Below are 20,753 nucleotides of genomic sequence, written 5' to 3' on the forward strand. Positions count from 1 at the left end.
ACATCTGGAATTCTCCTAGGCCGCTGATGGGAGCATAAATTATTTCAATCATTTTGGAAACCATTTGGCAGTATTTACTAAAACTGAATGTGTACATTTAGCTCATGACACAGCAATACCAGTCCTAGGTATACACCACTAGAAATGTGGACAAACATACCCTGGACACAGATAAAAGAGTACAATATTGCTCATTATCCTCCCCCAAATAGGGATCAACCCAAATGCACCTATGGAAAGGTTGCTACACATCCCAGTTAGCCTGAACCTGCTGTAATTTATACCTGTTATCCTGGCATAATTGTTAATGAAGCTGGTATCTCTCTCAAAACCATCTAGTCTCTAGAGTGTCCTGATGAGTTTAATCAGTGGAAATGGAGAGTAAGGACCTTAAAAAAACTGCTCCTCTATAAATTCAGTAACACTGGCAAAAATGGTCAAAATCAATTTTTTCAGAGCTCTGGCAATTAATTAGGTCTCACTGTAACAATATTAGGTACTTCTACTGGAAAAAGGGATAGCTGAATCTCAGTAAGAATAGCAAGTTTTGAGGACATTCTGGCTTGCCATATTACCATCTTCAACTCCCTACCTACACAATCGGGTGAAAAAGAGCAGTCTAGCAATCACAGAAGGTGGGGGAGGGGGTTGGGGATGAGCTCCCACAAAACACCATTCTCAGAGAACTGCCATTATTTGACCTGACAGTTCACAGGAAACCCCCATTCACAGGGCTTGTTCCTATTTTACCTCAGAACTCACACACTGCAGATAGCCTTTATCCCAAGGAGAATTTGTGAAAAATAATCAGTAACAACTGTTTAATATCATCGCTGCCTGAGCCCGTGATGACAGCTGAGACAGAAGAGGTAGCTGACCAAGAAACTTTTTAAAAAGCTAGGGAATAAGATATGAATTCATAAGATATCCAAAGTTCAGGGAATCTAGAAAGTCACATATATGTATAGGACTGTGGACACATCCACAAAACCCTGAGAAGGCCCTACACTCACCCCTCTAGCTGACCTGGAGTCTCTGTGCAAGCAGACATGAAGGCTAAGGCAGAGTTGTTAATTAGCTCCCTGAGTGCTGAAGACATGGAGATCCTTGGGGAAGACTGGAAGTCTGTTTCCAGGAATCTAAGGAAATCTCTCCAATCCTAAGCTGATTACTAAAATAACTGAGAGCAGAGGTTTCAGTGGCCACACATGACAAAGAATAAATATCTTATAGATTTCAGGAAAGTCACTTAACAAACTAGCAACAGTGACAACAATCAACATCAACAAACCACATTAAATTCTCCAAAATGTAGTTTTCAACCATGTAAGTATGAAACATGCAAAGAAACAACAAAGCATGGCACATACACAAGAAAAGAAGCAGTCAATAGGAACCGTCCCTAAGCAAGTTCAGATGGTAGCTTGCTAGACAAAGACATTAAATTAACTATTTGGAATATATCCAAAGAACTAAAGGAAATCATGTCTAAAGAAGTAAAGTACCAGAATGATATCTCACCAAATAGAGAATATCAATAGAGAAATTTTTTTCAGAGAACCAAATACAAATTCTGGAGTTGAAATGTAGAATAATTGAAGTGAAAAATTTATCAGAGGGGCGGGACAACAGGTTTCAACTGGCAAAAAAAGAAATCAGTGAACTTGAAGTAGGTCGACTGAAATTATCCAGCCCATGAAACAGAACAAAAAAAGAATGAAGAAAGATGAACATAGTCTCAGAGACTTGCACCATGAAGTGCAAATAATATAAACATAATGAAAGTCCCAGAAGGAAAAGAGAGAAATGGATAGGAGGAGTCTTTGAAGAAATGATAGCTGTAAACTTTCCAAATGTGATTTGGACACACACATCCACACATCCAAGAAGCTCGATGAATGCCAGGTAGAATAAAGAGAAAGAAATTAACACTTAAGAGACATACCATAAACTGTTTAAATACAAAGACAAAAAGAAGCAACTGTGAAGCAACTCATCTAATTCATGTGTTTTTCAGGTTAAGTAGGCTCCATCCCTAACTTGGGGCTTGAACTCATGACCCTGAGAATAAGAATCCCATGCTCTATGGACTAAGCCAGCCAGGTGGTCCCAAGAAACAACTCATCTATACAAGGGATCCTCTTAAGAGTCAAAGTCGATTTATCATCAGAATCCATGGCCAGATGGCAGTACAATAATATTTTCAAAACACTCCAATTAGACTGTCAATCAAGAATTCTATACCCAGTAAAACTAACCTCCAAAAATGAAGGAGAAATGACATTACCAGATAAACAAAAGTTTCCTCACTTGGATGATAAAATACATATTCCCCCTACCCAACTAGTAGCCTGCATGTGTGTATGTGGGTAGGGGAATGGCTTATAGGGTGTTAGAAATTTGTTTCGTGACTTAGGTGGTAGTACATATTTACTCTGTGATACTTCATTGAGCAATACATTTATGTTTTGTACACTCTTCTTTAAAGTTTTATGTCATTGATTGAAAGCAAGAAAAAACATGCTCTCCGCCTCTTCACACAAAAAAAGACCACTTTCTTACTTTAATTGCCCAAATGGAAATAATTTAAGGGCCAAATCCAAAAACTCAGTGAAATAACCTATTACTCTTTTCCATGCCTTTGATCCAGATCTGTCTTCTGCACAAAATATTCTCACTATCCATTTCAACCAATTCATCCTTATTCGCCCTTTAACATTAATGGTCAGGCTTTCTTACCTTACATAGATCTATCCATGTGTCTTTCTCCCACATCACATGGGAAAATTTTAAGAGTAGGAACTATGTCAAAATCTTCTTGTTCTCAATAGCACTATGTGAAGCATGTAGGAAGCAGATAGTAAAAGTTGGAGGAATTCCTGCATCATGGAAACACATGAAGGAAGTCCTCCTAACTAACACAACAAAAAGTTCTGGTAGAATGAATCATAACCAACCAAACCCAAATAATTCCCTACAAAATTAAATGCTAACCCTGAAGGGATTAGCAGGTTAGTATTTTTTTTTTTTTTAACACAATTAACGTGCAAACTTCAAGAACACTGGGTACAAATTTCTGATAAGATGAGGAAGAGAAATTATCTGGATATAGCTAGTCATTTCTGGGATGTCATTATTTTACTTTGTGAGTAATATTAGAAGAGAACATTATGGTACAAAATTTTGACAGCTCAAATAATTTCTAAATTAAGGAATTCATCATCTCTTTCTAAGGCTCTACACAAATGGCATTGAGATTCCTTCAACAGGCAAGTGACGAACAGGGCAAGTTTCTCAAAGTCCACTCACATCCTTCCCTGGGCTTCCCTTGGAACACTCTGGGTGAGTTCTCTCATTTCAATGTAAATGTGTATTTTGTCATTGATCACTCTTGTTTCTACAGTGAATAAATGATAAAACCCAGCACTGAAAGGAAAACAGGGTGGGGCACATAGGCAGGAGAGGAAGATGTCTGGTTCAGAGGTTTGAAACGTCCCAAAAGGAAGTGCCTGACAAACCTGAAAGAGGAAAGCGTCACCCAGGGAATTGCTGAGGCAGAAGACGAAGTCCTTTTTGGGGTGCTCGGGCACAGCCTGCACAATGCTGTTCTCCACCCAGACAGCATGCTTGGGGATGCTGTTGTGGTCTATTCCAGACCTGCCGTCGCTCTCGTAGAAAAAGAGTGTGCACCCTGAGAAAACAAAACAGGGGTCCGTATGAGTGGTCAGTGCCTGTACAACGAGAGTTCAGTGGTGGAAACTATTGCTCGTGTCCTGTCAAAGGGGGAGGGCTGGAAATTAAAGCGTGTGGAAACCTAGAGCATAAGCAGAAGGGGGCCTTGCTTGTAATAAAATCTTAGATGGACTGAGAGAAAGGAAATGATTCTTTTTTTTTTTCTTTAAGATTTTGATTGAGAGAGAGTGCATGAGCAGGGGGAGGGGCAGAGGGAGAAGCAGGTTCCCGCTGTGCAGGTAGCCTGATGCAGGGCTCGATCCCAGGACCCAGAATCATGTCCTAAGCCAAAGGCAGACGTTTAACCGACTGAGCCACACAGACACCTCAAAAGGCAAAGATTCTTAAATTACAGTTTCTCAACCCACACGAAATTCTCCACGCACGTCCTCAACTTCTTTAAGAGCCTCACTTTCTGTTTTAGACTGCTCTGTTACAGACATATGGGGTCTGTAACACAGGGGGTTCTTATGGCTCCTTTGGCCAGTGGGGGCAGCTAGAACCCCAGCTCCACAGGTCAGAACCACAAGTTGCACGGTGTGAGGCCTGCCAGTGAGTAGGGAACCCCTGGAGTCCCTTCCAGATAACTCCTGTGATATATAACCAGGAGACACAATTAATTGGATTTCTTGGCTCTGCCCTTGGAGAAAACCATTTATAATATTAGCTTTAGGTGTTTTAAGGAGAAGGCAAGAAATGCTAGGTTTTCGAGCGCAAATATGTTCTATATAATGTTCTTCTAGAAATAAACCATGTCCCTGTTCCTCCTGAAAGAAGGTATGTCATGGCACACATAGGAGGGGCGGGGAGATCTGGAAGCCTGGTCCACACTTACTTACACCACGAAACTAGTGAGGCAGTCACAGTAAAAACCTCTCCGAGATTTGTGGCAAGGTGGGTTTAGGAGACAACCTCCGTCGTCACCTAAACGTGAGGCTCACCTCAATAGTAATTACTAGCTGAACATTTACCGTCAACTCATCAAAACCAGTTTCAGGGGAAGCCTGGGCCCCACTTTATGACTCTTTCTTAATTCTGTCAGTTTTCAGCATCTTAACCACCAGCAAGGTCCACGCTTTATGTGAATAGCAAAGTCCTTGAAAGGGCAGCTGCCATAGGAGTTTTCATAAAGCAACTTTGCTTCTATGTGATTAGCAATGTACAATGATGGGGAGCGATGGAGAAGTCCCTTGAGTTCAAAGGCAGTGCAGAGGGCAAATCCCCGAACTCAGCTGAATGCCGGGTCCACTCGCGTCACAATTTCTTCCTTGGCAGAGTTTCCCCAAAGCCTTCCTTACCAGTCCTGTCGTATGGTGCTTCTGAGCTTTAGGATTTCTTCATCACTGTCCTGGTCTCAAGAATTCGGGAGTTTTGATTCTTCTTTCTACCCATAAGTTATATTTACTTTGTGATTAAAGGTGAAGTCCCACGTTTTCCATAGCAGTCATTGTTAAAAAGTAAGATGTGAACTACTGAGTATTTTTAGCAGGGTATTTGGTTATCCATCTATCTTATCTATCTATTTAGTGTTGGGCTAAAAAGTTGCAAACATATAATTTATTTTTTTGGCCCTTGCTACACAATCTCATGACACAGCAATACCAGTCCTAGGTATTTTTTTTATCTATTTATTTAAGATTTTTATCTATTTATTTGATAGAGAGATAGAGATAGAGCACAAGTAAGCAGAGTTGCAGGCAGAGGGAGGGAGAGAAACAGGCTCTCTGCTGAGCAGGGAGCCCAATGCGGGGCTTGATGCCAGAACCCTGGAATCATGACCCGCTGAAGGCAGTTGCTCAACGAACTGAGCCACCCAGGCACCCTGCAAACATATAATTTAATGATGTACCTATTAAGGAGTCTGTCCCAACCTTATTTTCCCATAGTCCCTGTTATTCTGAAGATCTCAGGTCTTTTCAGAAACACATACAACACACTGCAGAATCGTCTGTACCTATTTTCACTTCTTAAGCTAGCACAGATTCAGAGATAAAAGAGGAAAGAAAATGGGAAGGGGATGCTATTTTCCTCCAAATCGGAGGTTCCTGAGGTGGGAAAACCCCTCAATTTTGCCATTGAAGTCAAGGACATCTGGAGGCGTCTGGAGACATTTTTGGTTGCCACTGGGTGTGGGGGGAATGGGGCAGGTACCACTGGCATCCTGCAGGTGGGGGACAGAGATGCTGCTAAACATCCTGCCGAGCCCCAGAGAGCATCCCTACAACAAAAAATTATCCGGAAAATGTCAATAGAGCCCCTGTTGAGAAACCCTGCTCTCATCTTTAGGACTACCACGACACTAATGATTAGCAGACTCTGAACAGACAAGGAGCAACACAGCTGTACCATAGGCTGTGGACAGAGAAAGAAGCCGGTGGATCATGAAGAGGAGATGTCCACAGGCCCTGGCGTGTGCAAATGTGGAACATTTTACGGTCTTCTCAAATTGCTGTTTTTATAATTTTGCAACGTTGGTTTACAATCACCCATGAGAACAGGTGGTTAAACTCAGTTAAAATCGTTTAAATGTACTCTCATTTCCTGCCCGTTTCGGTGTGAAGATGAACACGAAGCAGCAAATCCCGGAAGCACGTGCTTCCTGAAAGCCGTCCATCTGCGTTCAGCCACCCCTGGATGTCTCCTGTACGCTCGGCCCTTGCCGAAAGAGACACTCCAGAGATTAATTCTAAATGAAATCATTTTTTTAAAAAATTAATTACTCTGCCTAAAGTGGAAGGCTCTTTAGAGAAATCTACCCCCACAAGTCCCCGGTGCTCTCTGCTTTTTTATTTCTCGATCTCCCAGAGTTACCAAGAAAAACACAGCAGCACGCTCTGCCTTTGAGTGGCAAGGACCAGGCCCGAGCATGTCGATCTATGATGGGAACCCGTCAGGATTAAGAAACGGAGGGCTCAGTGGCTGTGTCCTGGGCCTGGAGCCTGACAGGCTGTGTCATTCAAATCTGGGTCACCAAGAGCGTGAAGGCTCCCTCCTCTAACGGGCTCTGGAGCTGTTGCTCTGAGATGGCACACCCGGGCTTTGAGTATCCTTTATTCTCTAAGGGAATGGCGGAACCAAACAATGCCCTCCTCCACGTCCCAAGTGAAAAATCGCCTAATGATTGTTAGTCTACGACACTAACATTGGCGTCTCAACTCTTGCAATCACCTGGGAAGCTTACTTAACACACAGATTCAGGGCCTGTCATGAGCTGAATTATCTCGCCCCAAATTCCTGTTGAAGTCCTAATCCAGTAACTCAGAATGTCACTGTACTTGGAGTTAGGATCTCTACAACTACCTTTATAAACTGAGCTCAGAGTGGGCCCTAATCCAATCTGACTGCTAACCTCTAAGAAGAGGGAATTTGGACACAGACGGGCAGAAGGGGAAGGCCAGGGGAAGATACTGGAAGAAGACAGCCACCTAGAAGCCAAGGAGACAGGTGTCTCACCAACCCCACTTCTACCTTGATCTCTTCCAGCTTCCAGAACTGTGAGAAGATAAATTGCTTTGGTTAAACCACTCAGTCTGTGGTACTTGGTTATCACGGCCCTGATATAGGGCAGAGGGATACGCCTTCATTTTTCTGCGGGAATGTGGGCCTGGTGGTGAGCTACCTTGACCATAGGGACTGGATCTGGGAACAGCAGAGCAAGGAGACAGAAGGAACCTGGGACCTGGATGACTCACAGGAAGGAATCACCACAACTTCAGCCTATGGTGGACGGGAGGGAAATCAGTTCTATCTCACTTCAGGCACCATCATTGTGGGTCTCTGGGACATGCAGTGAAAATGTCCCCATCTAATTAACAAGCTCCCTTCCTGTCTCACTGAAGTACTGAAGCAACGGTTGGCACCAGCAGTAATGGGACCGACCTACGCCTCGCCTGTCCTTCAGGGGTTGGCCTGCGCATCACTGTGCAGATTCTAGAATGTTCTATGCCTCTAGGATTGGATGTTATCCCTCTAACCACAGTTAAGGAGATGGAGTATGGAACAGTCTAGAGGGTACACCACACCTGGGAAGCCCAGACGTCCCCCTATGCTCGCCCTTCATGCTTGTCAACCTATCGAACCTGTCCTGCCATACCTTAATCCGGTTTCAAATTTGGTTTGTGACAGAAGGTCTAAGGGGGCCGGCTCCAAGTACTCTCTCAGACATGGAGTGCACAAATGTGAGCTTTTCTCCTATGGAGACACATGCAGACTCGCACAATAGTATGTGCATGAACCTTAGAAGCAAGACAACGAATAGCAACATACAAAAGCATTAACTTACTAATGAAAAGGCAGCCATGTCTCCACATGTGTATGTATCTATACACACTTTCTCTCTCTCTCATATTCAAAGTGTGACGGTAAAACAGTTACTTTTTCACAAATCTATGAGGACTCAGCCTCATAATCTCATAATCTCATGGGCTGAGCCTCATGAGATTAGTGATATTCTAGCATTTTTAGCCTCAAGAAATGGTCATTTCACAGGATTCAAATGAATGTTTGCCTCCAAAACAGTTATTTTAGGAGGTACTTCCCTAACTTGAATGATTTTTCTTTTCTTTTGGAACACGTCCCTCCAAACTATCCTCAGAAGCAGCTGTCTATACAAGGAAACTCGATGTGGGATGCTCCTCTAGCTTAACTGTGAAAAAGGAAAGAAAATAAAACAGCGCTGGTGGGGGTGGGGGAAGTGAGGAGTTACCGAATAATCAAGGCACAGAAAGTTTCAGTTAAGAGAGATGATCATGGGGCACCTGGGTGGCTCAGAGAGTTAAGCCTTTGCCTTCAGCTCAGGTCTTGGTGTCAGGGACCTGGGATCGGGCCCCACGTTGGGCTCTCTGCTCAGCGGGGAGCCTGTATTCTCCCTCTCTCTCTGCCCGTCTCTCTGCCTACTTGTGATCTCTCTCTGTGTCAAATAAATAAATAAAATCTTCAAAAAAGAGAGAGAGAGATGATCACATTCTGGAGATCTGCGCTACAGTCCACAACAGGGTCATGGACACCTAAATTTTTAAGAGAGGAGATCTCATGCTAAGTATTCTCATACTTACACAACTGGTTAAAAGTGGTACGAAATGCACACCCTACGCCCTCATAAACCATCTGGTGCGCAGGCGCACCCTGGCGCGCAAGGTGCCTCCAGCACAGGGGGGCGGGGCACTCCCTGTCCTACCTTTCAAGGACACCCAGTAGTGCTTCCACTTCCTCCGGGTGGCCGACTCCACCTTCTTGTTCTTCTTGTGCACCAGGAAGTTCTTGACGGCCAGCGCGCCGGCCTTGCGCACCGTGCCCTGCGCGGCCGTGAGCAGGATGTCGGACTGGCCCGGCGAGCTCAGGGTGCCGCTGCTCTGCTCGTCGCTGTGAGCCGAGCCCGCCTCCTCCAGGCTCTCGCTGTTGGTGGTGCTCATCTCCAGCTCCCGGCGGAAGTTCTCGTACACCCCCTGGCGGGCCGCGTCCCCCGTGGAGCTGCTGCCGCTGTCGCTGCCCACGAAGGCGCGGCCGGTGGGGGGCGAGTAGCTGGAGTTGGTGGCATTGGATCGCCTGGACAGGAGGTCCGTGTCGGTGGTGGCCCCTTCGATCCCACTGTCCGCAAACTCACTGCCCTCGCCGGCGTTAACATCCTTGGGAGCAGAAAGGGACAAGAGGAAGACATGCGTCATGACGAGAGGAAAGCTGGGGACTGGGCAGCCCGGCAGAGCTGCAGGGGACCCACAGGGCACCGCTGCTCCCCAGCCTGGCCCGGACCAACTCCTCCCCAAACCCAGGATTCGCACAAACCCAACCTCCCGGCAGAGAGGCTGGGAAGGGGAAGCGGGGGACCATTAAGCCACCTTGGCATGGATGCGAACCATCCCGAACATTCAAGAAATATGTATTAAAAACCAAGGAATGCTTCCAAGAGCTTATCATTTATCTGACTTAGATAATCAACTAACTGGCAGATCAGCTATAGATGCTCCCAGGGCCATGCTGAGAGAGCTCAGCTCCCTGACCCTCATCAGCCTGACCCAAACTCCAGGAAATTCTGCAGGCTGATTAGCTGTGGCAGAGGTAGGGGGTAACAAGGGGTAACAAGGTCTTTGCAGCCAGTACGATTCCATAAATCAATAAAGAAATAACTCGGTTAGGAGTCTGTTTTATAATGCTGGCAACTCAAAAGATAACCAGCGCACAGCCTCACCCACTCACCCAGCAAGGACCCAGGTCCCACGAACAGGCAAGAGTCCTCATGCTGTAATCAGTGTCTCTTCTCGAAAACAAGCAGCCTCTCACTCTGTTTTGAGCTAAATAAGTCTGTGGGGCCCACAGCTCCCAGGCAGGCTCTCCAATTACCTTGCCCTTTCAAAGCTGGGATGCTAGGAGCCCCAAGCAGGCTACTCACCACCCCTGGGCCAAGTGACAGCTTCCGGCAACTGCCAGCACGCCGGGGTATCAATTCCCGGTTTAAAAACATCTGGAAGTTCCAAAGCACTGTCCCCACTCTCAAGCCTAACATTTCGGGGACAGAGACAGGTCTGTTCTCAAATCAAACCTTAATTGCTCCAAAGTGCTACAGGCATGTCCATAAATAATAATTAAATAATGGCAGTAATCAAGGAGGGATAATGACAGCAACATTGGACAGGACAGCTCAACGGTCTTATGGGTAAGAAATCAGACTGATTTTTCTCAACGGAAGAGAACAGGTACATGGGCATGACACAGAAGAGACGGCAAAGTAACACACGGTGTGGGGATTTCACCACTTTTTCAGCCTTCTGTCTCAGAAGCAGCCAATTATGGTTCACAAATGTAAAAACAGCTATTCTGAATTGGCATAAAAATAAAATATTTGGGCTCAAATATTTGCTGAAAGGCCACGGGGCAGAATGAGCCAAACCACACAGTGACATGTCCTGGGCAAGGCCCAGACAGCTGCCGTGCCTGGATCTCTACACATCTCACTTTGGTCCATTCTGAAGTGAGGGCCTCAAAATTCTCTTCACCTTTGTCATCAATAGACACTAAGTGAACGACTAAACGATGGGCAGAGACAGACGTGACAAGCAAGAGAAAGACAAATGCTATATGATTCCCTTTTATGGGGGATCCAAAAATGTTGAATTCATAGAATGGAGAGCGGAACAGTGGCTGTCAGAGGTGGGGGGTAGGGGAAATTGGGGGATGGTGGCCAAAGGAGGGTACCAACTTTCAGTTATGAAAGTTTATAACGTCTAGGAGCGCCTGAGCAGCTCAGTCACTGAAGCATCTGCCCTTGGTTCAGGTCATGATCTCAGGGTCCTGGGATCGAGCCCCGCATCGGGCTCCCTGCTCAGTGGGGAGTCTGCTTCTGCCTCTCTCCCCACTCGTGCTCTCTCTCAAATAAATAAATAAAATCTTTATTAAAAAAAGTTAAGTTCTAGAAATCAAATGTGCAGCATGACGGGTACTGAAATTTGCTAAGGGAGTAATCATAGGTGTTTTCACCACGCACACAAAAAAAGGTAATTATGTGCGGTGATGCATGTGTTAATTAACTTGATTGTGGTAATCATTTCACAATTTATACATATATTAAATCAGAACACCGTGCACCTTCAAAAAAAAAAACCACAATAAAGAGAACAGTATGCAAAAGGAGGAAAGTAGGGGCGCCTGGGTGGCTCAGTGGGTTAAAGCCTTTGCCTTCGGCTCAGGTCATGATCCCAGGATCCTGGGATCAAGCCCCGAATCGGGCTCTCCACTCAGCAGGGAGCCTGCTTCCTCCTCTCTCTCTGCCTGCCTCTCTGCCTACTTGTGATCTCTGTCAAATAAATAAATAAAATATTTTTTAAAAAACGGAGGAAAATAATGGATCTGGCCAATACTACCTTTGACAGGTATTCAAGGTTAACTGGGAACCCCTCTCTACTACCTAAAACTGTTCTTCAAGAAAGAAAGAAAAGAAAAAGCAAGGAGGGAAGACAGAAGCAGGAAGGAGTTAGGATAGCTTCAGAGGACCAGCTGCATTTCCAATGGAGTTCAGACCCCTGGGATTGCGAGGGGCTTAAAGGCATACCCCTGCAACTGCCAGTCCCATCACTTTGCTATCTGCCATCCCACTGGGGCCATGAAGGACCCAGATCTAGTGGGCAAAAATGGTCTATATAAAAAGGAAAACACAGTTAAGAACTCCCGCTTCTCCCGGCAGGAATATTGACCATGTCAATAATGACACTAAGTAAAATTTGCCATGACTGATGATTCAAGACAACCCTGGGTTGGAGGGAGACGAGGTGTGTGTGAATTTCCTAAACATCTGGATTTATTTTCACGGATCTCAGTCTTTCCCTAGAAGAAAGGAAGGCATCAGTGCCAAGCTCCCCTCTAAGATGCAAAGAGGTGAGAAGCATCTCTGTACGTCAGGGAGAGATTTGCTATGCCAGTAACTTCCCTGGTCTGTAAGAGAAAGACCTCGGAACCACGGAGAGAATGGACTCAAGGCATCTTGTTAATTCCCAGAGCTCAAGAATAGGCAGGGACCTTGCAAAGCCGCCCTCTTGATTATCAGTGAGGACGCTGGGGCTCAGAAATTCACAGCCCTGGCTGCTGGCCGACTGGGAGTTGGAACTCACATTTCCAACTACCTTTTCCACTATGACACGGCAGCCCCACCGCTCAGCTGCAAGCAGCACCTGGCCAGGTTCTACCGAAACAGGCAACTCTATGCTTTACCCTTTTTTGTCAACAAGGCCCTTTCAGGTTTTCCCAGCGAAAGCTACTATCTGTTTGCCTTGACTTCCCAGGCAAAGAGCTCAAATCTCAGAGTGGGGCTAAGGGAAGGAGGAGGTGAATGAGGAGGGAAAGAGGCAGAGACAAGACAGACCAAACCCTCAAGAGCACGTGGAAGTCTCTGACTTCCCCACAAACCATTTACCCCTTTAGGGAATACCTCGGGGCCTCTCTAGAAACGAAGCGTTAAGGCTTGGCAGACACTCACCTCTCTGCCGGGCCTGAACATCTGTTCACACCAACTGCAGCTATCAGCTCGCCATGGCCCGGGCTCTGTGTGCCCAACTCTGGGATGGCCACTGATCTGAGCAACGAAGTGATTACCCTGGGCGAGAGGCCTGCCGGCCCTAGCTGAGCCGGCATAGCCCTGGAGCACACAACCCGCGTAACCGCTGGGGAATGTTCTGGATCTTTTGTCCAAGCCGACTCCACCTTGTCTCCACATGCGGCCAAGCAGGCTCGGTGGTAGATGGCCCCCACTGACGTGACCCAGCCTGTTGGGTAACATGCAGTTTGCCCAGACCCAGCCCGACTTGGTTATGAAGTTTGCGATGTCCCAAATACCCAGAGGCCCCGGGCTCCAGCATCACGGGGAGTAAGGACTACCTAACCAGAGGCACTATTCAACGCCGGAATGGTCCACGAGAGGCTCTCGGGCACCAGCAACCTCCAACTTCAATGTGAGCAAGAATCATCTGTAGAACCCCATTCCCCAAATGCCCAAGCACCACCTCAGAATCTCTAGCACAGACCAAAGCCAGACACTCCGACACAGAGGCTCTGGGTTCCCACTTGGTTTCTTGTTTTTATCTTCATTCCAGTTAGCTAACCTCCACCGCTGGATTAGTTTCAAGCGTACAATACAGTGATTCAAACATTTCCAGACATCACCCTTGTGCTCGCTGGGTTCACACTTTATTTATTTATTTATTTGACAGAGAGAGAGAGAACAAGTAGGCAGAGAGAGAGGAGGAAGCAGGCTCCCCGCTGAGCAGAGAGCAGGATGTGGGGCTCGACCCCAGGACCCTGGGATCATGACCTGAGCTGAAGGCAGAGGCTTTAACCCACTGAGCCACCCAGGTGCCCCTTGGGTTCACACTTTGACAAACAGCAGGCATCCATGCCTCCGAGGCTGCATCCCGAATACCCACCACCCTCCGACGTCAGGATGCCTATCACCGCAATGCACCTTCCAGCAGCTCAGAAGGAAGAGAGCCACTGTCAAGCGAACGTTCCTGGTGGTCATCCTTCCGAGGGCTCCTCCTCCTTCCCACCTCACTCTCAAGGGCTTGGCACCTGAGAAAACAGATTCTTTCCATACTCAGAACCTCGCCCACTCTTCCCAGCAGCAAGAAATCAACCCCAGGGCAGGATCTCACGGGAGCAAGCAGTGTCTATAGCAAACGCAAGGTATGTTCCTTCATACTGAGTGAGGTCTCTTAGCATCTGATAGATCCTAGTAGTTCATCACATACCGAGCTCTAATTCAAAAGTCAAAGGAGATCAGGGGAGATGGTAAGACCCTAGTGACACAGAGAAGTGACTCCCATGGGATGCATGACCCACTTAGAGAATTCCTGGAAATTACTCAAAATATACTCCCCGTGTTAGAAACACTCGAGTCCCGCATCGGGCTCTCTGCTCGGCGGGGAGCCTGCTTCCCTCTCTCTCTCTGCCTGCCTCTCTGCCAACTTGTGATCTCTCTCTGCCAAATAAATAAATAAAATCTTAAAAAAAAAAAAAAAGAAACACTCCACTGAAAAGGCTTCCGATTATACACAACAGTCATGGGGTACAGAGGCTCTTAGAGCCTGGTCTCCCTGGACACATCCTCCCAAGCCAGATTTCTAGAGCGCTCGCCAGTTTCCCCGGCACTGGCAGATTCCCAGCACAAACGTATGCACTTTCCTACCGGGTACACAAGTGGCCAGCTGTAGCCCGAAGCACACCACAGCTGCCAGGCCAGGGTGATCGCGGTCACCAGAGCCGGACCACAAATGCTAACATGGGCTCAGGTACTAAAATGCAGGAGGCAGCAGCAAATGTAAAACCCGTTCTCATCGCCTTGGCAAACTGAAGGGTCAGGAGGCATGAATGGGGGCAAACAATACATTGTAACAAGGCACCAGTGGTTTCGCTTGGCAACTTACAAATCCTCTGAGGGACAGGTTTTCTGTGTTAATGACAGGCGAACACAGTTTCGAAAAGGTAATCAGCCACAAAGTTCAAGGGCCCTGGGACACTTCAAGGACAGTAAGATCAACTGGCCATTTGTTATCAGTCTGATGCAATTAGAAGCTACTTCCTTGGTTACTTTGTTTAATTTCCCTGAAGAATCCAGCTTTGCTTTCACACAGCTATAGAGAAAAGCTACATATAGAGAGTTTGCTGGCTTTCAGGGGGGTGAGGAAATTTCAACTTGCAGAAGCTCCGATTTAGAACAACTTTTGCCTTGTTACATTCTAAAACACTCCTCCCCTGGTTTACCATCTTCTTATCCCCCAAATTGCCAAGTGTCCCCTCTCACACACACGCACACACGTGAATACTGTTTTTGGCTCCCAGTGTCGCTCCTCAGTATACTTGATATGCTCTTAGGATACTCTCCCTTGGTAATCTCAGTATGGTCAATACCGATCCCAGGGAGGTTACTTTGAACCACTCCGTGCCTCAGTTTCCCCACCTGTCAAATGGGGATGACAACAGTTATCTCCCCTTTAGAACACTCTGTTAAGATGCTGTGAAACTGAGTTAACCCAGCAAAAGTTTCTAGAACTGTGCCCAGCACATAGTACCTGCTTAAAAGCATTAACTATGATTACTGTCATTTCCACCTTCAGCCTAAATTCATCTTGGCCCAAGGAGAGAAGACACTGCCTGACCTCGCTCATTAGCGCCTAACATGCAAGGGTGCTGCTGAGGAAACTGGGGAAAACAGGCTGACCACAGCTGGTATGAGCCAATGAAGTGCCTTTTAAGTTATTTTCACATTCGCAAAATAGCATCGTAACCTAGGAAAATGGTGTTTTCTTCTTCTTTTTTTTTTTTTAAGATTTTATTTACTTATTTGATGGAGAGGCCACAAGCAGGGGGAAGGGGAGGCAGAGGGAGAGGGAGAAGCAGACTCCCTGCTGAGCAAGGAGCCTGACGCAGGGCTTGATCCCAGGACCCTGAGATCATGACCTGAGCCCAAGACAGATGCAACCACCCAGGGGCCCCAAAATGGTGATGTTTTCTACACTGTCGATTAATAACTATGCACACTGTTACTAATAATTGCCATTCCTGATTTGCTAGAAATATTGCAGTGTTACTTTTCTATCACTGTAAGGCTTTTTTTTGTTCCCCCTCTCTCACTCGCTCTCTACCCAAATCTCCAGTGCCTTTTTGCATTTTCTTTTCTTTTCTCTTTTAAAGATTTTATTTATTCATCTGACAGAGAGAGAGAGATCACAAGTAGGAAGAGAGAGAGGAGGAAGCAGGCTCCCCGCTGAGCAGAGAGCCTGATGCAGGGCTCGATCCCGGGACCCTGAGATCATGACCTGAGCCGAAGGCAGAGGCTTAACCCACTGAGCCACCCAGGCGCCCTCCTTTTGCATTTTGAATTCCAAAGTTTGTAAAGTCTACCCGCCGGGCCTCCCACTATCAGGACCCCCTGGCACATGTGCCAACCCCCGGTTGAGGCATTTCTAAAACCCGGCTCTAGTTCTCCCTTCTCCCTTTCCCAACACAAAACTTGCATGCCTTTTTACGTGTTCAACACATCTTCCCTCCTTCTCTAATGATCCCCCATGGGAGTGACTCAAAATTTCTCTCAATCCAAAGTTCTTACAGTTGCTACAAAGGGAGTCAGAAGTATGTTGGCAAATGCTTGAAATGTTGCTTCAGGTAACTCCAGACTGGGGACTGCCAACATCAGAGCTAATGAATCATCTTTTCTCTTTTTATGGGCTTTTTTCTATGTAGGTGCCTCAAACCTTGTAGTCATCCTTCCCTTCCTCACTCCCCATGATGTATCTACCACCTGACCTGCTGCTTTCTTTCTCAGAGCCACAGCCATGGTTCAGCAACAAGCTCTCTTCTCTCAACCTTCCTCAATGCACCCTGCACACCACTGCCAGGCAGACCTCCCAGGAGCCATGTAGAAGGTTCCTCGGCCTGCCTTTTGAAGCCCCCCGCAGGCATCCAGCCTTTACACTGGAGCACAGGATGGACCTACCAGTCAGTGCAATGGGAGCGCACGCTCCCAACTCTTCTTGCTTCCAGGAATACTCATCCTTTAAAGCTTAGCTCACGCCCCCCCTTTCCACCACGAAAAGACTTCTTTCCCTCCTCCGACTGCCAGGCCAACTTCTCTGCAGCGTCCTGTTCCCCTGCCCCAACTCTGCTCCCTCAAACACGGAGGGCACACACCCACCTCCCAAATAATGGCCAACTCCCAAGTCTGCCCTCTCAAGGGGGTCAAGCCTGACCGCCCCATCTCCTATTGCCTCCCGCCTCCCTCGTTGCCTTGTCTGCCCTGCTCTTTTCTCCATAGCATGTTGAGCACTTATTATGCTGTTTTCTGCCTACACGTCCCCATTTCACCCCAAACTAGCTCCATGAGCTCAGGGACCTTTTCCTGTTGACACATCCCAAAGCACTACAAACAGTATCTGGCGTGCAGTAGGCAAGACACTTCAGAAAAATAAACCCACCTCTGCAGGGCGCCTGGGTGGCTCAGTTGGTTAAGGGTCTGCCTTCGGCTCAGGTCACGATCCCAGGGCCCTAGGATGGAGCCCTGTGTCGGGGTCCTGGGATGGAGCCCCGCATCGGGCTCCCTGCTCTCCCCTGTCCTCTGCCCCACCCCCACTCGTGTGTGTGCACGCGCATGCACGTGCACACTCTCTTTAATGAATAAATAAAACCTTAGTAAATATAAATAAATAAGCAAGCAAATAAATAAAAATAAACCCACCTTTCCGTGAATAAACTGCCGTTCATTTTCCACCATAATCTCCAAGCAAGGAGAACGGTTCCTCGTGGATTACATTTTCGTTTGACTTAAAGGTTTGTTCATCTCCCAGCTCAGCTCAAGCCCAGCGACGGTGGAGCTGAGAAGTGAGCCCCACTTGTCAAGCTGAACTTTGCAATCTTCAAACAATCTGGTTTTATCATGTCATTTACAGACATAACCACAGTTAATTTAAAGTGTTTTCTTTAACTTTTTTTTTTAAACTAGAAAAAGAAAGACAGGACGGGCTGTCCTATGGGCCGCATTAGATAATCTGCCAACAGTCGTCCAAAGCAAACCGCATCCATATGACGATGAAAAAGCCTGTTTCCTAAATTCTCCCTTGGGCTCCATGGAGGCCCTCTTAGGCCCTCACAGCAGGCTTCTGGAAGGGCTCTAAGCTCCCAATTCCAGCCCTTCTTCCTCCTCAGTGATGCTAAGAAACCAGCAGTTTCATCAAGGAACACAGACGTTCCTCCTCTTCAAGCACTAAACTAAAAATGGGAATTTTGAAGGCCTAAACTTCCCCAGCCTATCTTAGCCTCAATTGGCCGCTCAAAGAGTGGACCAGGGATCCTCAGGTAATTTCGGGGGGGGGGAGCTATCATGCCCTGCCTTTGCCAGCTACCCGGGCAAGGCCGCATTTTCCCCCCAACCTACCAACCAACACAACCACAAGAGAGTGAAGGCAGAAGCAGAGAGGAGACTCTAGGGTCTCCTGCTTGCCAGAAATTGTAGAGATTTGTTAAATATAAAATAATACCTCTCTCCTCCCTAATTTTTTAAATTTTAGAAAATAAAAAAATTTAAATAAAAAGTCATATCTGTGAACATGTAATGGGTTTATTGGTTCTCTTTTAAAAATGAATCAACAAGTGGGTTTTTTTTTTTTTGGTTTTGTGTTTTTTTGTTTTTTGTTTTTTGTTTTTTTTTTTGCTTTCCTGTTTCAATTTCTAGTGTGGCAACTATTTATAGCTAGAAGCCACATAAACAGAAGCCCTTTGGAGTCCACCGTACTTTTTACAAGTAGAAAGGGTCTGAAACTAACAACACAGCCATCCCCCAACTACCTACTCACCCACTCACTCCCCAAAAGAAGATCTTGGCCAAGAGGCAGATACTCCTGCTGAAAATGGATGGGCTTGCTTTCAAAACACTATCTCATTGCTTAACTTAGATGCCAGAAAAAGGATGATCAAGGGAAAAGGAGAAAGGAAGCATGAAATGGTCTGAAGAGAAGGCAAGGAAGAGGGATTTTTTTAAAATAAATTTTATATGAAAATATATTGTTTCATGAAGAATTAACCTGGGGTTATTAACCAGAAGCTTCTAGATGGACTTTGGGGAACCCAGGGAGCCCCTGAAATTGAATGCATAAGGGTGGTCCATGTGTTTATCTAAGGAAAGGGTCCAAATTTTTCATCCAACTCTCAAAGGAGTCTGTGACCAAAGGTTAAGAATCTCTTGGATGCTGATGTCGGCTTTCAGTTTGGGGAACATACTTATTCCTCAGCCATTTAAGCTAAGTGTAAAGCAAAACAAAATTTTATAAAAGCCAACACAATTTTGCTAGGAACTCAAGAGCCTCTTCCAAGAACACTGCACGCCCCTTGTTGCTGAAATCATGGATCTAGGACTTGCCTTTCCAAACAAGAAAGCAAGGCTTTCTTCTGAACCCTGCCGCGGACACCTCTCTCAGGAACCACTGTGTCTGGGCTACAGCATGGACATTCCTACGTTCTTTTCAGTCAATCACGCCTTTTTCGCTTCTGCCCCAGAACTGAGGAATTTGATCTTAAAATCTAAGGACATGTAAGTTGGAATCTGTTCCGGGAATGAGGAGGAAGCAATGGTGTGGGGGTGTGGGCTTCCGAAGAATGACCCTGGTCAGTGAGTCAGGAGACCTAGATTTTAATCTAGTTGCGAGACCTGGTCGCCTCATCTCTTTCGATATATTTCCTCCCCAACAAAGTGAGGGGGCTGGACATAGGGGTGATCTGTGAGCTGGAAATCAGACTGAAAAGAAACTGTCAATGGCCCACGGGGGCCAGAAATGGATGGAGAGCTCCGCCTTACCCCATTCCAACTCCATCCGCTCCGGTGTGAAGATTTCTGGGAACACGGAGGTGGTCAGAAATTACACAACCACACAAACCCATCACCAGCGTCCTGTCTCCACACGGGGCTCTGAGCAGGGGTCCCGCACTATCTCCAGAGCAGCTCCCACTCTTCCATCTCCTAAGTGGATGAATGAGCTCTCCTCCCAAGGCCCGTACAATGGCCCCAAGCCAAAGCTTCCCTTTGAAACACACAGCCTGGCTCCAAGATGCTCCATCAGTTGGCAGTTCTCTCTTTCCACCTCACCCACTGGAAGTCTGAGACACAGGAGGGCTGAGCTCTGAAAAAGGAAGCCAAACTATTCCCATCACAACTAATAACCATTACCCACTGAGCTTCTACTAGGTGCAAGAGACAACGTGCCAGGAGCTTTGTACTCACTTCCGTGCGGAACTCCCATCAGCCCCATTCAGGAAGCACCGAGGTCTGTCCAGGTTACATAACTAACAGAAAACAGGGCTCAGACTGGCGAGCTCGGCTCTGCTGGATTTCAGAACGTCTTTACGTGATATCAGGCTGCCCCAGCACTGAGTGTTAACCATGGGAATATCGGAGACAGTCAAGTTCAGTCCAAAAGACCAATAATGTATCCATCAAATCAAGGGCCAATCTATTCTTGTCTTTCTCCAGAAATCAGTGCAAGTAAACTCTGCTTTAAACAATATGGATAAACCCTTCCAACAAAGGGATACCAAACATTTGCGACACAAATTTTCATGCATGTTGTGTACGCACACACACACACACTCGAACCTACTGACTTAAATAATTCCTCAGCGCTCGCCGTGTGGCAGGCATGAAACAGGTGTTACTTTTTAAAAACTACATGTGAGCTCCAAGGCCTCATGTTTCAGTAACACGTCCAACTACTGAACAAATAACAAAAAAAGGAAAAATGGCCAAAGACTCTTTTCCGATCATTTTCAAATCCAGTGAAGTTGTTCCCATTGTTTCAGATAAAGTGTATTTCATCCCAGGCTCAGAGACCACACTCTGGGGCCAAATGTCTTCCAGAAACTCTTCTTCTGGGGAGTAGACTGCTGACAGTTACAGAGCCAACTACGTCACCAGAGCAGGATGAGGGAACTTTAACATCTCCGATCCAAGCTCGCTAAAGAGATCCCCCGGGTCAGAAACTTTTACCAACAACAACAAA

At 46.5% G+C, this 20,753-nt stretch overlaps 1 protein-coding gene across 5 annotated transcripts in view; it reads right to left on the bottom strand.

Moving 5' to 3' along the window:
- The window catches only part of TIAM1 (TIAM Rac1 associated GEF 1), a 380,123-nt gene that overhangs the window by 106,842 nt on the left and 252,528 nt on the right, over window positions 1-20,753 (bottom strand). For all 5 annotated transcript variants that reach the window (XM_046002793.1, XM_046002792.1, XM_046002795.1 and 2 more), the window contains 2 exons: window positions 8,909-9,356; window positions 3,519-3,691 (listed from right to left, as the gene is read on the bottom strand). In XM_046002793.1, coding sequence (XP_045858749.1) covers window positions 3,519-3,691; window positions 8,909-9,356 — 621 coding nt within the window. The remainder of the gene's footprint in view (window positions 1-3,518; window positions 3,692-8,908; window positions 9,357-20,753) is intronic.

The sequence above is a fragment of the Meles meles genome, chromosome 4 (assembly GCF_922984935.1).
Source record: "Meles meles chromosome 4, mMelMel3.1 paternal haplotype, whole genome shotgun sequence".
NCBI lineage: Eukaryota > Metazoa > Chordata > Mammalia > Carnivora > Mustelidae > Meles > Meles meles.